This window comes from Cibotium barometz, chromosome 37 (genome assembly GCF_041138505.1).
Source record: "Cibotium barometz isolate CiBa-2024 chromosome 37, ASM4113850v1, whole genome shotgun sequence".
Classification (NCBI taxonomy): domain Eukaryota; kingdom Viridiplantae; phylum Streptophyta; class Polypodiopsida; order Cyatheales; family Cibotiaceae; genus Cibotium; species Cibotium barometz.
This window is the reverse complement of record NC_141082.1, coordinates 46,727,620-46,741,608: the sequence shown is the minus strand read 5'-3', so window position 1 is coordinate 46,741,608 and position 13,989 is coordinate 46,727,620. Positions and strand designations below refer to the sequence as shown.

The 13,989-nt window shown below is 43.9% G+C and overlaps 1 protein-coding gene across 1 annotated transcript in view; it reads left to right on the top strand.

The window, feature by feature from the left end:
• The first annotated feature begins 1,212 nt into the window (after positions 1 to 1,212).
• LOC147617328 (uncharacterized) overlaps positions 1,213 to 13,989 on the top strand; it is a 31,617-nt gene continuing 18,840 nt past the window's right edge. Inside the window, exon 1 of the mRNA XM_086776970.1 lies at positions 1,213 to 1,556. Coding sequence (XP_086633096.1) covers positions 1,358 to 1,556 — 199 coding nt within the window. The 5' untranslated portion in view covers positions 1,213 to 1,357. The remainder of the gene's footprint in view (positions 1,557 to 13,989) is intronic.

Below are 13,989 nucleotides of genomic sequence, written 5' to 3'. Positions count from 1 at the left end.
GAACACGATTGAAAACCTTTAAGAAGAGAAGGTTCAAGGAAGCATTCTAAGAAGGAGGGTCCAAGGGTTGATGTTGTTAGGTAGGCCTGAAATTTGTAACCCTACCTTGGCCTTCAATTTGAAACCCTGTATGAGGGCTTAGCCTTTAGAGAAGAAAAGTTGCTTTTTAAGTTGGTCTTCAAATGCCAAAGAGTTTTTATGGGTTGCCCTTTAGAAAACAATATACTAAAACATAATTTTTGTAGTAAAAACTTTAATAAGTCACTGACCAATAAAGCTCATCGAACGAAAGCCTACAGGATACGATGAGGGAGATTGGACAATGAACTATGGAGACTTGAGAGTGGAGACTCGAGACCTCGAGAGTTGAGAGTCTCCACAATAGAGAAACTTGTGTTGGAATTTGGAGCATGGAGGGAAAGCAATTTGAGGAACGTAATCTCCTTTACCTATTAATAATTCTCTCTCAAATAAATGTTAGAGGAGAGGTTAACAGTTCAAATATTGACTGATTAAAGACATGCCAGTAAACACTATCTAGAGAGAATCTTGTTATAATTGTAACCACCCAAATTGCTATCACCTTTCTCTTTCAAAATTCAAATTTAAGCTTTCAACATCTATAGACTCGAAATCAAAAACTTTATATATTATTTTCAAAAGTTTGAATACTCTTTAATATTTATGTCTTATCTGTAAATTTTTGTCTTATTTAAAGTTTTTTTATTGATTATATATAGCTATCTAAAGATTAATTAAATTAACCTATCTTAAGGAAGAGTTTTACAAAGCTACCACGTGGCAAGAATTTGGAGGTTTGGGAAGAGGAGGAGGAGGTTTGGGTAGAATTTGATTTTGGAAGCCTCAAAAGAGGTGCCAAGCAAGGGTTCCCAACTATATTTTGAAAAATGAGAGAATCACTTGACACCCAAAAGTATGAATAACACCGAGTGAACTTTGAAGCCTTCAAATGTACCGAGGTTGACATAAATGGTCAATAAATAAATGTAGTACTAATCCTATGAACTGGTGTACATCGACACACGTGTCGCTGACTTTCATTTGCATGCTTTTCCTCCATAGATTTTTTATACTATTAAAAAAAAAATTTTCGTGGAGGTAGGTTTACGGTTCATGGCAGAGAATGGTTTTTTTTTTTTGAATAAAACCGTCTCTCTTTGCCTCTCAGTCTCACTTCATCTCGAATCTACTGTATCCTCTGCGTACCGATATACAGCGTTGATCTCCTCGTACAAAAGTTGACTTTACCTTCCAGCAGCTACAAGGCCTGGCACTCACCTAAGCGTTGCCTTTTCACACAGACACAGACGCACACACGCAAGAGCCTTTCTCAGGCATGGTGCCTCCTCCGCAGAGGGCGTCCGGTTTTTCTGGGCTCAAGCTTGTTGTGGTAATGCTGGCCCTTGGGCTTGCAGTGTATATCGTGGGCCCTCCTCTATACTGGCAGCTTGCCGAAGGTGCTGTAGGCTCTGTTGGCTCCTGCACCCCCTGTCTCTGCGATTGTCTGTCGGAGAGCGATTCCATGCTGCTGCCAGGTAAATCTCCGTTTGTTAAACCTTATGCATGCTTATTTATGTATATCCGGGCTACCATGTGATTTTGTGCCATATATATATTGAAGCCACCATGCGATTTTTGTTCCATATGCTTGTGCGTATATCTAGGCCACCATGTGACTTTTGGCTATGCATGTGGAGGCTGCTATGCGTCTTTTGTGCCATGCATATGGGGGCCACATATATTGTTGGTTTAGGGTTAAGGTTTGCACAGTTACAAGCCTAAGTTATGGTGAATGGAAGATATCCATTGCGTGCGCAGAGAGAGAGAGAGAGAGAGAGAGAGAGAGAGAGAGAGAGAGAGAGAGAGAAATGAAATGATATATTAACCTCTCTAAGAGGCCATAGTGGCCTATGAGACCAAAAGTGAGAATACATCTGAAGTTGGTGTCTCATCAAAGAGAACAACTAAATGAGACTAAAAAGTACAATAAATTGATTGTCCTACAGTTATAAGAACAGAACTGTAAGACTTCGAGATGATACTGAGTAGAAAATACTGGAAAATACTGAAAAATGTATATCAGGTAGATCCATGTATGCTGATCAGTTGAAGTGTTGCCCTCTCCTTAGATCAAGTATCTCCACCATGGGGCTGTCTAGAATGGAGAGGTCGTAGAAGCGAGGTAGGCATCTCCGATGCCGAGCAGTAATGGCTCTGATCTGGCGATGGTGAGGATGCCGTGGTCAGGATCCTGGTGGGCGTGGCCGATGAGCACGACATAAGATAACCGCTCTATCAGTGGTGACTCCTTGGGAGCGTGGTCGGTGCCCTGATGGCCCAATGGAGGAGGTATCAGGAGGTGTGTGGGCTTGGTTGCTGGTGCTGGTGCCGAAGAAATCTATCAGGGTCCTCTGTCTAGGTACATCATGGCTCGGCCTCCTGTTTGCCAAGAGGGTCTCTCTGTGTCTCTTGAGCTCAAGTCGAGACAATCCCAGGCATCTCTGATCCTCAAACTCCATGGCCCTGCGTAACGGCCCAAAACCCTCTCGGAAGAGGCAGTGATATCTCCCTTGGATCTCATAATAGACTGTACATCGGCAAATGTAGTGTTCCTGTGTCTCTACCTCCTGGTAGCATAGCTGAAAAATGCGGTCATCCAAGATCTGATGCACATATCGCCCTGTCTCAATCCGCAGCTGGTGTGATGAGGTCCGGATCTGTCCAATGGCACAACGTATCCCATGTGATAGGTGTACATCTGTCATGTGCATGATCAATGCCATGGACAATCTTCAGACGCTGATCCAGAAGAGGCAGCCAGATAAAGACTGAAGAAGAACCAGAAGCGGAGCAAGGAGTGCTGTTTGGTGGTATTGGATTTGGAGCATGGCATGGAAGAGGCAGTCGGCTGCAAGTGTTTGTCACCTGAACCTGATCAGGATGCGGCGGCTGTACTTCAGGAGACTAGGCGCATGAAGAGTCCCAGTCGGCAGAATATTGGGATTTATCCGACTGCTGGTCGGCCAGATCTCCTTTGGTCCAAGAGGCCTATAAAAGGCACATGAGCTCATTGTTGTAGTCATTCATTCCTTTATGGGGTGGATCATTAGGGTCCTAGTTTAGGACAGAATTTTGGGTGTTATCACCTTTTCTTCAAGGCAGCCTAGGGCTATGGACTAAGTACCTTTTCGTACCATATTGATATGAATATACTGAATTTTCAGCACCTCTCTCTCTATATCTGCGTTTTGCATCTGATGGTTTCCAAGAGTGTTTAGGGCTGAAAGAAGACACCCAGAGCTTCCGCGTGTTACATTGGTATCAGAGCATCAGGCTCAGCAAAGCTAAACACTGAATCAGTCCCATATGATGGTGTACAGATCCAAGGTACAGGAAAGTACATGGATACGAAGCCCAAGGCAAGGAACACAAAAGGAGGTTTGTTGGTGGTGTTCCACAGTGCCAAAGGGGATGGCAGTCCTATGAGCCAGATAGGTTCTCGGGCAACGGTCCCAAGGGAGGTTTATCCTCCAAGGGTGATGTGAGAGTGCCAGACTCATTTCTCAGGAATGAAGACCAAGACGGTGTTCAGAGTCAGGGCAGGGATGGATTGTAGACTTGATGGAACTAGATGCATAGATCTTAGTCTGTGACAGAGTGGTTTGGAGAACAGGCCGGGCTTTCAGAGAAAAGGGTTGCCAGGGATGGATGGATGACAGAGGGACTTCGGGAAAAGGATTGGGATGATGACGGTCATCCAAGAGCAGGTTGGATTCCCGTCATCAAGTTTAGCAGAGGGGGATGTCATGTGCATGATCAATGCCATGGACAATCTTCAGACGCTGATCCAGAAGAGGCAGCCAGATAAAGACTTTGAAGAACCAGAAGTGAAGCAAGGAGTGCTGTTTGGTGGTATTAGTTGGCTGCAAGTGTTTGTCAGCTGAACTTGATCAGGAGGCGGCGGCTGTACTTCAGGAGACTAGGCGCATGAAGAGGCCCAGTCGGCAGAATATTGGGATGTATCTCTAGTCGGCTGGCCGACTGCTGGTCGGCGAGATCTCCTTTGGTCCAAGAGGCCTATAAAAGGCACATGAGCTCATTGTTGTAGTCATTCATTCCTTTATGGGGTTGATCATTAGGGTCCTAGTTTAGGACAAAATTTTGGGTGTTATCACCTTTTTTTCAAGGCAGCCTAGGGCTGTGGACTGAGTACCTTTTTGTACCATATGAATATATTGAATTTCCAGCACATCTCTCTCTCTCTACTCTCTCTCTATATCTGCGTTTTGCATCAGATGGTTTCCAAGAGTGTTTAGGGCTGAAAGAAGACCCCCAGAGCTTCCGCGTGTTACAACATCCATGTACGCCTGGCGGGTGATAAAATCATCTGGTGAGAGGTGTAGAAAATGGCTCTTGTAATGAGCCATTTTCGTGCTCAAGGGCTCAAGGGGGATAGTCCATGTCCTCTCTGTGTCCACTCTGATGATATCCATCCTGATCACGCGGTTTTGCTCTGAGCGGGTGAGATCCAAAAATGGACAATCCAGATTGTACTGAAAGGGTGGTAGTGCCTCTATCCGCAAACCATGTAGGTCAAACCATGATCTCATCTGAGAGTACCAACAATGAGTATCTCCATCCTCTGCCAACTGTATGGATGAGGTCAATGCCAATCGGGAGTACCTCTGCTGAGGGAGCTCCCATAGCCGCTGTAAAAAGGTAATTGCCTGGAATAGGGCCTCGGTTACTACTGGTGGGACACCCAGCTCAGCCCGAACAATCTCATGTGGTACTGATGATTTGCTCTGAATCATGTGGGCAATCATCATAATGAATGGTCTCTCTATTTGCCTCCATCCCTCATCTGTCCCTCTCTCAGATCTGTGATGTATACTGGGCCCCCAAATTGGAGCTCCGTACAGGAGGGTCGGTGTGACAAGCGTATCAAATAGCCACAATTTGGTGCGTGGCTCCTGAAACTGTATGTGTGCACGCTGCCTCTCAAGTGCCCCCAAGGCTGCATGCCCTAGAGCTAATCTAGCTGTTGCTGCCTCCTTTAGGGAGAAACGTGGTCCTGTGAGTGTGACATGTGAGGGCTTAAGACCGTAGTAATCACAACCTTAGTCTGACTAAACCGCACTTAATGATGTTCAAGAGATAGACAGATATGTGTCAATGCAATGCAGCTATATTAGATGAATGAATGATGTTACAATGAGATCCAAATGGATCTGTACTGCTGAATATGCTGCCTATATGCTGACTATGCTGAATGAACTGAATGAACTGCTGTCCACTATCTTTCCCTTGTTTCCTGGGAAGGAAACGCTGAAGGGAGGCTTTGGAACAGATGCTGAATGCTGACCTGATGATGAAACGCAGATGCGTTTGCAGATCTGAGGGCTGATGATGATGCGTTTGCTAAAAATGATGCTGATGCTGATGCTGATGCTGATGCGTTTGCTGGATATGCTGCTCCCAAGGCTTCCTGGAGGAGATGCGTTGGAGCACACTGGGCTGAATGCTGCTATGATGAGCTTGAATGGCTGAATGGAGAGGCGCCTGTATATATATGCAAGCATGCTGCTGGTCGGCCAGCATAAGGGCTGTCGGCCAGATGCCATGTCCACAACTGCTGTCGGCTGCCCCATAAATGCCTATAAAAATGCCTATAAAATTGCATAAATGCCAGTAAAATACCTGATGACTCTTGATGATGATAATGATGCTAGAATGATGCCATGTCACTGTACACCTGACTGGTGTGCACGTGACATTCCCCGCTGCTAAACTGTTGCTGGGTGGTATACCTGGCAACCTTCGACTCCTCTGTGATCCTTCTCCTCCGAACCACTGCCCCCTTCTGTCTTCTGCTGCCGGGACTGAGGCCGTCTGCAGGAGTGAAATCCTTTGAGCCAAGACTCCATGTACTGCGGGAATTGAATGGCAAATACCTGAGTCGCCCCTGACTTGCCTGTGGGAACCTTTCACCTACCATCTCCGTCGTACTTGAAGCTCTGAACCTCCTGAGGCGATGTTGGAGCAAACTTCCGTCTTCTGTGGAAGAGAAACCCCCTGCTGCTGCTAGTTGAAGCCCAAAACTTATGTCCTCCTTTGATGATGGATGTCATTGTTTCCCAGAGAGTTCATGGGCAACATGTATGCAAGACTGACTGCTAAGATGACTGCTAAGATGTCTGCTATGCAAGCCATGTGCAACCCTATATGCTGTGCAAGAATGCAGATGGATGGGTTACTGATCCAGACCTAAGGGAAAATCCCTAAGGGTGGCTTGCAAAATTTTGAGAACTGGGTTTAACTGTGCGGAAGCGATAAAAATGATGTCTGACTGAATGACTGATGAACTGAACATGCTCTAAGGCTGGTTACCCTGTAACGCTCTGATACCAATGTGACATGTGAGGGCTTAAGACCGTAGTAATCACAACCTTAGTCTGACTAAACTGCACTTAATGATGTTCAAGAGAGACAGATATGTGTCAATGCAATGCAGCTATATTAGATGAATGAATGATGTTACAATGAGATCCAAATGGATCTGTACTGCTGAATATGCTGCCTATATGCTGAATATGCTGCCTATATGCTGACTATGCTGAATGAACTGAATGAACTGCTGTCCACTATCTTTCCCTTGTTTCTTGGGAAGGAAACGCTGAAGGGAGGCTTTGGAACAGATGCTGAATGCTGACTTGATGATGAAACGCAGATGCGTTTGCTGAAAATGATGCTGATGCTGATGCGTTTGCTGGATATGCTGTTCCCAAGGCTTCCTGGAGGAGATGCGTTGGAGCACACTGGGCTGAATGCTGCTATGATGAGCTTGAATGGCTGAATGGAGAGGCGCCTGTATATATATGCAAGCATGCTGCTGGTCGGCCAGCATAAGGGCTGTCGGCCAGATGTCATGTCCACAATTGCTGTCGGCTGCCCCGTAAATGCATGTAAAAATGCCTATAAAATTGCATAAATGCCAGTAAAATACCTGATGACTCCTGATGATGATAATGATGCTAGAATGATGCCATGTCACTGTACACCTGACTGGTGTGCACGTGACAGAAAGTAACTCCCAAGTAGACATATGATTGACGCACTCTACCGGCTCCCCTCGGAAAGTGAACTAAGGCTCTGATCTCGTCACCCATGCCTGTGTGGTGTTAAACACCATAACCTTGGTTTTCCCAAGGTTCACTGTCAGATCTCTATCCGCACAGAAAGCCTGTTATGCATCTAGGTGTCTCTGTAATCCCTCCGGAGAGTCTGAGATTAGAACAATATCATCAGCATATAACAAGATGGGTATCAACACCCCTGCTAGGCATGCCCCTGGGCCTCCCACTCTGTCTACATAATCAGAGACCGCATCAATGTACAGTCCAAAGAGTAGTGGGCATCCTTGCTTCACCCCTATCGTGCTGGTCACCCTATCAGATAGTCCACCTGGAGCTTGGACTCTGCCTGTCACACAGACTCATACAAAGCATATATTCCCAACTGCATATCCTCGGGTACCTCAATGTCATGCAATTTGTGCATAAGCTTGGCACGTGGTATGGTATTGAAGGCTTTTCGGAAGTCCACAAAGCAGCAGTATATCCTTCTCTTCTGTGCCCTGCCCTCTTCAATAAGTGCCCAAAGTGTTAGTATGTGATCCAAGGTAGTAAATCCTCTCCTGAAGCCAGCCTGTCCATGTGGTCGATGACCATGCCTCTCTGCCCATCGGCTCAGCTCCGACTCCAATATAGAGCCATATAATTTGGCCAAGTAATGACCAATCATGATCGTCCTATAGTAGCTGGTACCATGGGGTCCCCACTCTTAAAGAGTGGTACAATGATATGCTCTGTCAAGCTTGTCGGGAAACCCTCACAAATGGCACGATTAGACACATGTACGATGAGCGGAGCCAAAGTGTCTCGTGCATATGAGAAGTGCTCTCCAACTAGCCCATCATGCTCCTGTGCCTTTCCATTCTGTAACCTGACTATCGCATCTAGCACCATCCGCATAGTAAAAAAGGTGTTGCTAGCCGGTCTAGCTCCCAGTGGACGGGGGGTGGGGGGCTGTCTTGGTGCATCATATAGCTCTCTAGCATAAGTATGCCATGCCTCTGGTGCAGTAATCAGAGTACCAGGTTCTCTTCTGAAACATCTTTCATGCCCTCTTGCTGTCCTTCCCCAGGAAGAGTTGGTAGATCTCCTCCTCTAGCTTAGCCAGATAGGCTCGTTTCTTCCTCCGCACAAGGCGTCGAAAGATCACTTGGCTTGTCTATGCGTGTGAGACCCAATGGCAATCTCACGCTGTAGCTGTGCTCGTGTCTCACGACACTCATCATCATACCAACTATTCTGTGGGGCAGTGTTGCGGGGGTGGGTGGAAGGGATCATAGTGCAGGGAAATGCATATGAGGCGGATGCATGTAGCACACCTACCAATCCTCTCGTGATCTCGTCCAGAGGGCTGTGGGGGTCTAAAGCGAACAAGCCATCAGATACTGCATCCCGATAAACCCCAACTGTCTCATGTGTAAATTGATATCTTGGGTACCTAGGTAGATGAGTGGCTGGCCCATCTCTCGGGGATCTACCTACTAATGTGAAACTCAGGTATGCATGATCGGTTGCTATGCCAATGGGCCTACTGGAAATCGTGAAACCCGGCACATCAGGTATCAATGAAGGAGATCCCATCAAGTAGTCCACTGCGCTCGCTTCCCCTTTAGAGTTCCAGTGTGTGAGAGCATTTGATCCTTGCCATCTCGATAAGCCATTGTATATGACCAACCCATGTGCACTCCCGAGTGTGAGAAAATGCCTGCCATAATCTGTAATCTCCCCCTCATCCTGTGCTGATCTCTGCAACCCTACATCCTTTGCCGTGATTGTTGCACAACTCAATGATGTGATTAGATTCATTGAAGTGATACTAAATACAACGCTTTTGTAGGCTAGGGAGTAGCCTTGTGTTTTGACACATAGCTGGACACATGTCACATATTGGGGACACACACACACACTAATGGCACATGGCACACTTATCCTGTGACTCATAGGACAATTCACATGCTCATAACAAGTACACATATATAGAGGGTGTTCACACCTAAGAGGGCATTCCCACCTACTAGACTTCGAATATCCAACAACCCTCCCTTCGGAGTGAAGTTGGAGATGCTTGAGGAGTCCTTCAATAGCCATGATGATTTGGGCTTTAAACTGCAACACGTGATACAAAAGAACATAGTATGCTAACATCTGAAACTCTCCTGTTAGGCATGATATAAGAGCTTGACCACTCTCGTGTGTGAACCCTTGTGCGTGCGTGCGTGCGTGCGTGCGTGCGTGTGTGTGTGTGTGTGTGTGTGTGTGTGTGTGTGTGTGTGTGTGTGTGTGTGAAGAGCCCCTAAAAGGGTTATTATGCTAGTTGTGTGTGAACACACTCTTATAGCTGGATAAGATAAGTGGGCCATGTGGCATACACTTATTAGTGTGAGATATTTGTATGGGTCAAAAGGTAAGGTTGCAAGCCTACAAACGCATTGTACTTGCTCAATGAAGAACACGTATATCACATCAATAGAATCTATCATTGAGTTGTGGAACATTTCTCTCGTGAGTAGGAATGTCATGTGAGTAGGGATGTCATAGCTTATTGTCCACGCTATGCATGATAGAGTTGATGAACCTACACTTCATGTTTGGACAGACATTGGAGTTAATGGTTGCACTTTTGAGTCGAAGTCTTTTTTAAAGTTTAGTTTAATGTTTGGTTCTGGCTCTTAAGTGCTTTAGGTCCAGAGTTTACAGTTCTCTGTTTTGCTATTTTGTGGTGTTGTTTAGTATCTCTTCTCAAAAGGTTTAAGTTCTTATTAAGAAAAAGTGTGTATGCTTTTGTGTGTGTGTGTTTTATTATTTATTTTTAAAAGATTCTTTCATTCATGTAATTGTTTTGGTTTGTTTTCTTGTTTTCTAGTTTTCTTGTTTCTTGTTTTTTGTTTTTTTGTTTGTTTGCATTTGTTTTTTGTTTGTTTTGTGTTAATGTCTTAATTAGAAGTCTTCGTTTGATATTATCTTTTGATTTCCTCTCCTTAGTAGCTAGGTTTGTTAGTTTATGTATTTTTGATCTTTCAAATGCTTTGTTTTTATCTTTGTCCTTCTTCACTATTATTTCTTTCTCAAATCTCTCAATTCGTAAGTTCAGATTTTTCTGACCTTATGAAGGTATATAAGAGCTTGACCACTCATGACTGGGTCTACATTAGTCTACTCAAAACAAACCTCCATGGCTCTAAGTAGGGATATGTGAAAAACATGTAGCCTTTTATAATTCAAGAAAAACACAAGATTATTATCAGATTTTCGGAGACATCCCAAGGAGATAACCCTTGACTTATACAAAGTAGGAAATCTAGAAAGTCCAATCATAATCTTCCTCTTTAAGAGAAAGATTAGTCTTAACTCTGTGGGCTTTCTCCAGTGCTGTGGATGTCTCTGGTACATCTATATCTACGTCCTCTTCTTCTCCTACCAGATTTGCATGATCTTCAGCTTGCTTTTTGGCCATCCGCTTGAAGCACCTATCTTCGGAGTGTCGAAGTTTTTTGCAGCAACTTTTTGATCTTACTTGGTTGCCCTTGTGTTTCATCTTTGACATGAGTTTGCTTCAAATCCAACATCTGCAAGCTTCTTGAGGAAGAAGGTCCTCATCAATGAGCCACCCTAAGAACAATGAGGGTGTTTGCATACTTGGGAATCTCTTCTATATCGGATAGAGGTACCACTTTCATGTCATTCTCGTCAGCTTGTGCCTTGAGGGCAGCGAGTTGCTAAAGAAATGAGCCTAGATTGCTCGGGTGTTTTTTTTTCCAACTGACATTAGGCCCAAGATCCTCCTATAGTTACTGATTTTCCACCGCCCGTAGGTGCTTAATTATCTGCTCGTAGGCGATGCCGTTGAGGAAGCATCAAGGGGGTTTTGAACCCAAGACCTCTTGGTCCTAGTGTAACGTGCATCGCGGAAGCGTATTCATGATTAACGCTAATCTTATGTTTAGCAAAGACACAGAAGAGAAAGAGAGAGAGACCTAATCTACTGTATATTGCCAAAACATGCTATATATACAATGATCTTGTTAATTCAGAGCTTCATGCAAGTGATCTTGCTGATTCATCTGTAACTCGCGGCGGCGGTGCCCGGGGGACTAGGGCCTTTGACACACTTGTTGATACCATCAATGCATATTAAAACATTTAAACATGGCCACAGCCTTAACACATATCCATCATCACTTTGCATAAAATATAAAGCTGGACAAAACATCCACAAATGCTGAAAATGGATCTTGCACATGTGACACCACATAGAGGCCGGAATGGGCCGACTCCCCCCTTGGAGTATTTTATTACCCAAGGAGAATAATATCATGTACAAGCTTTGAGGGCCTTACTCTCCCCACGAGAGATGCCGGATTATCCATATACAAATGCCATAACACAGCCCAACACAAGGCAACTGAGCCGGAACATAGGCTGTAGAAATGTCGAGCCAACAATATAATCCATATACCTCCGTGTGGGTACTGATTCTTCCCCAAAAACCATGCAATAGAGCTGGTACAGCAAGTACAACTCTCCATTCAGTCGGTATAGCAGGTACAATGGCTGGTACATAAGGATAAAATAATAATAATAACATATGCTAAAACTACAAGAACATCTTATACCTAAGTCTATTATTGGCCATGAGACCATTACTACACAAACTAGCAACACTTATGGCAAATATCTTGAATCATCCTATTGAACATGTCAAATAGATTCCCAAAAAGTTTTCCCGTTCTTACTAAAATTTCATCCACTCATATCATCCATACAATTGAGGTCAATTACAACCCGAGTAAGAGGGAATGTTAGTCATATCCTCTATGGGGATGGCCATTATTTGATTTCGGGATATTCTATTCTTGGTTGCGCTTTTTAATATCATCTATCCCATGATTAGTATGTTTATAATCAAGCTATGTGCACTAGTATGATGTTTACTAGGATTAATGTGTTTAATTAGCTATGTGCGCTAGTATGACATGGTTAAGATTAATGTGTCTAATCAGTATATTCTGTTTCATAGCATGAACTGCTACCTGCTACTTCACGGTGTGAACCATTCTTTGCGGTTTCACGGATATCTGCTATTTGCTTGAAGGCATCTACACTCTATGTGTTTGGGATTGGCCACTCAATATTGCCTAATGAGGGAAATATAAGCTTTCAAGTCTTTCATAGTTTTTAGGCCTAGAGGGAACTATGCAAGATTGTGTAAAAAAGAATATTTTACTGCCAAGAAGTGTCATAGGGTTCTTGTTAGGAAATAAAACCTCACCTATAGTGAAATGGAAAGCATTGAAGGTCCCTGTTATTCTCTTCACTGGTTTTTTCTCTATGTAACTTGATGGGAACCTATAGTGAAATGGAAAGCATTGAAGGTCCCTGTTATTCTCTTCACTGGTTTTTTCTCTATGTAACTTGATGGGAATATGTCTGCATACACAAAACCACCAAAAAAAGAAGTGAACAATGAGGGTATGACAAAATGATTTGAATAAAATCACATTAAGAACAAAATACTTAGAATTACAATGAAACTTGGTTTTTGCCATTTGAGGAGGAAGATGAGTGTCTGAAGCCATGTAGACATGTTGAACCACTACCACCATGCCTTCTTCCGAAAGCTAGAATTATTCTCTTCCAATGATGTTCCAAAACACTACAAGCTTTGACTCTTTGTGGCCATCTTGAGCTTGGCTATAAGTAAACCACGTCATTAACCCCTGAATCTCTCTCCAACCCACATACCTTGCTCATTTCTAGAGTTGTTAAGAACATACTCAGAGATGGAATCACTAGGTCTCCTATTAGATGTTTCCATGGCTGAGAACTTGCTTACAAAAAGATAAAGTAAGTTGTGTGGGATTAGAGGAGGATTAGGGAGGTTAGAAGGGTACTGGAGGATTAGACAAGAGCTGTTAAATCTTTCAACCAAATTTAGAGGTGGTTAGATATTTATTAAAGAGGTTATAGCAAGATTAGTAGAGATATGGAAGCTTGCAAGAGGGTTGGAAACTTACTGTAAGATTAAGGAGAGATTAAAGACACACAAGATGATTGGAAAGAGATTACAAGATCCCCAACTAGAATGATCCAGCAGTCAAGTTGAAGAAGATAATTCCGTAATGCCGGCCTAGAACTTGTAGGGCTAGCAACATACACAGAGACTATGTATCTCTCAAAGTTAGTTTCCATCTTAACTTCAAGCCATTTATTAGATGGGTTGACTATAGTATCTTTAATGCAACTGTTCCATTTCTTATGGATACCCATGGCAGTTCCCCCACTACCTTAACTATGGTCAGTATAGAACTAGGTAAGATCCTTAGAATTCTTATCCAGGTTGGACAGCAAGTACAGTGGCTGGTACAGCAGGTACAGTGGCTGGTACAGCAAGTACAGTGGCTGGTACAGCAGGTACAGCAAGTACAAATGCTGGTACAACACATGCAATGGCTAGAAATCATAATAAATGATTGAATACCCTTGCCTTCAGTATTTCTTCGCGATGGAAGCCTCCAAAACAGTCCCCAACAGCCGGTATTCTTCATGGGCAGCCTTCAAGCGAGAGAGAAAGAGAGTAGCCATCATTAGAGAAACCTTCAACGGTGGTAGAGGCTAGTGTGCAGCAAGAGAGCCTCTATTAATGAAGAGAGAGGGCTCCAATTTATAGATTTGGGCCTCCCATGAGCTAAAATGGCAAGAGAAGGCTACAATGACAAGTGGAGAGCCACACAATAGCTGAAGTGACAAGTGTGAGGCCACTTGTCTCACTTTGATCCATTTTCTAACAAGTGTCAGGCCACTTGTCTCACTTTGATCCACTTTCTTGCCACATGTC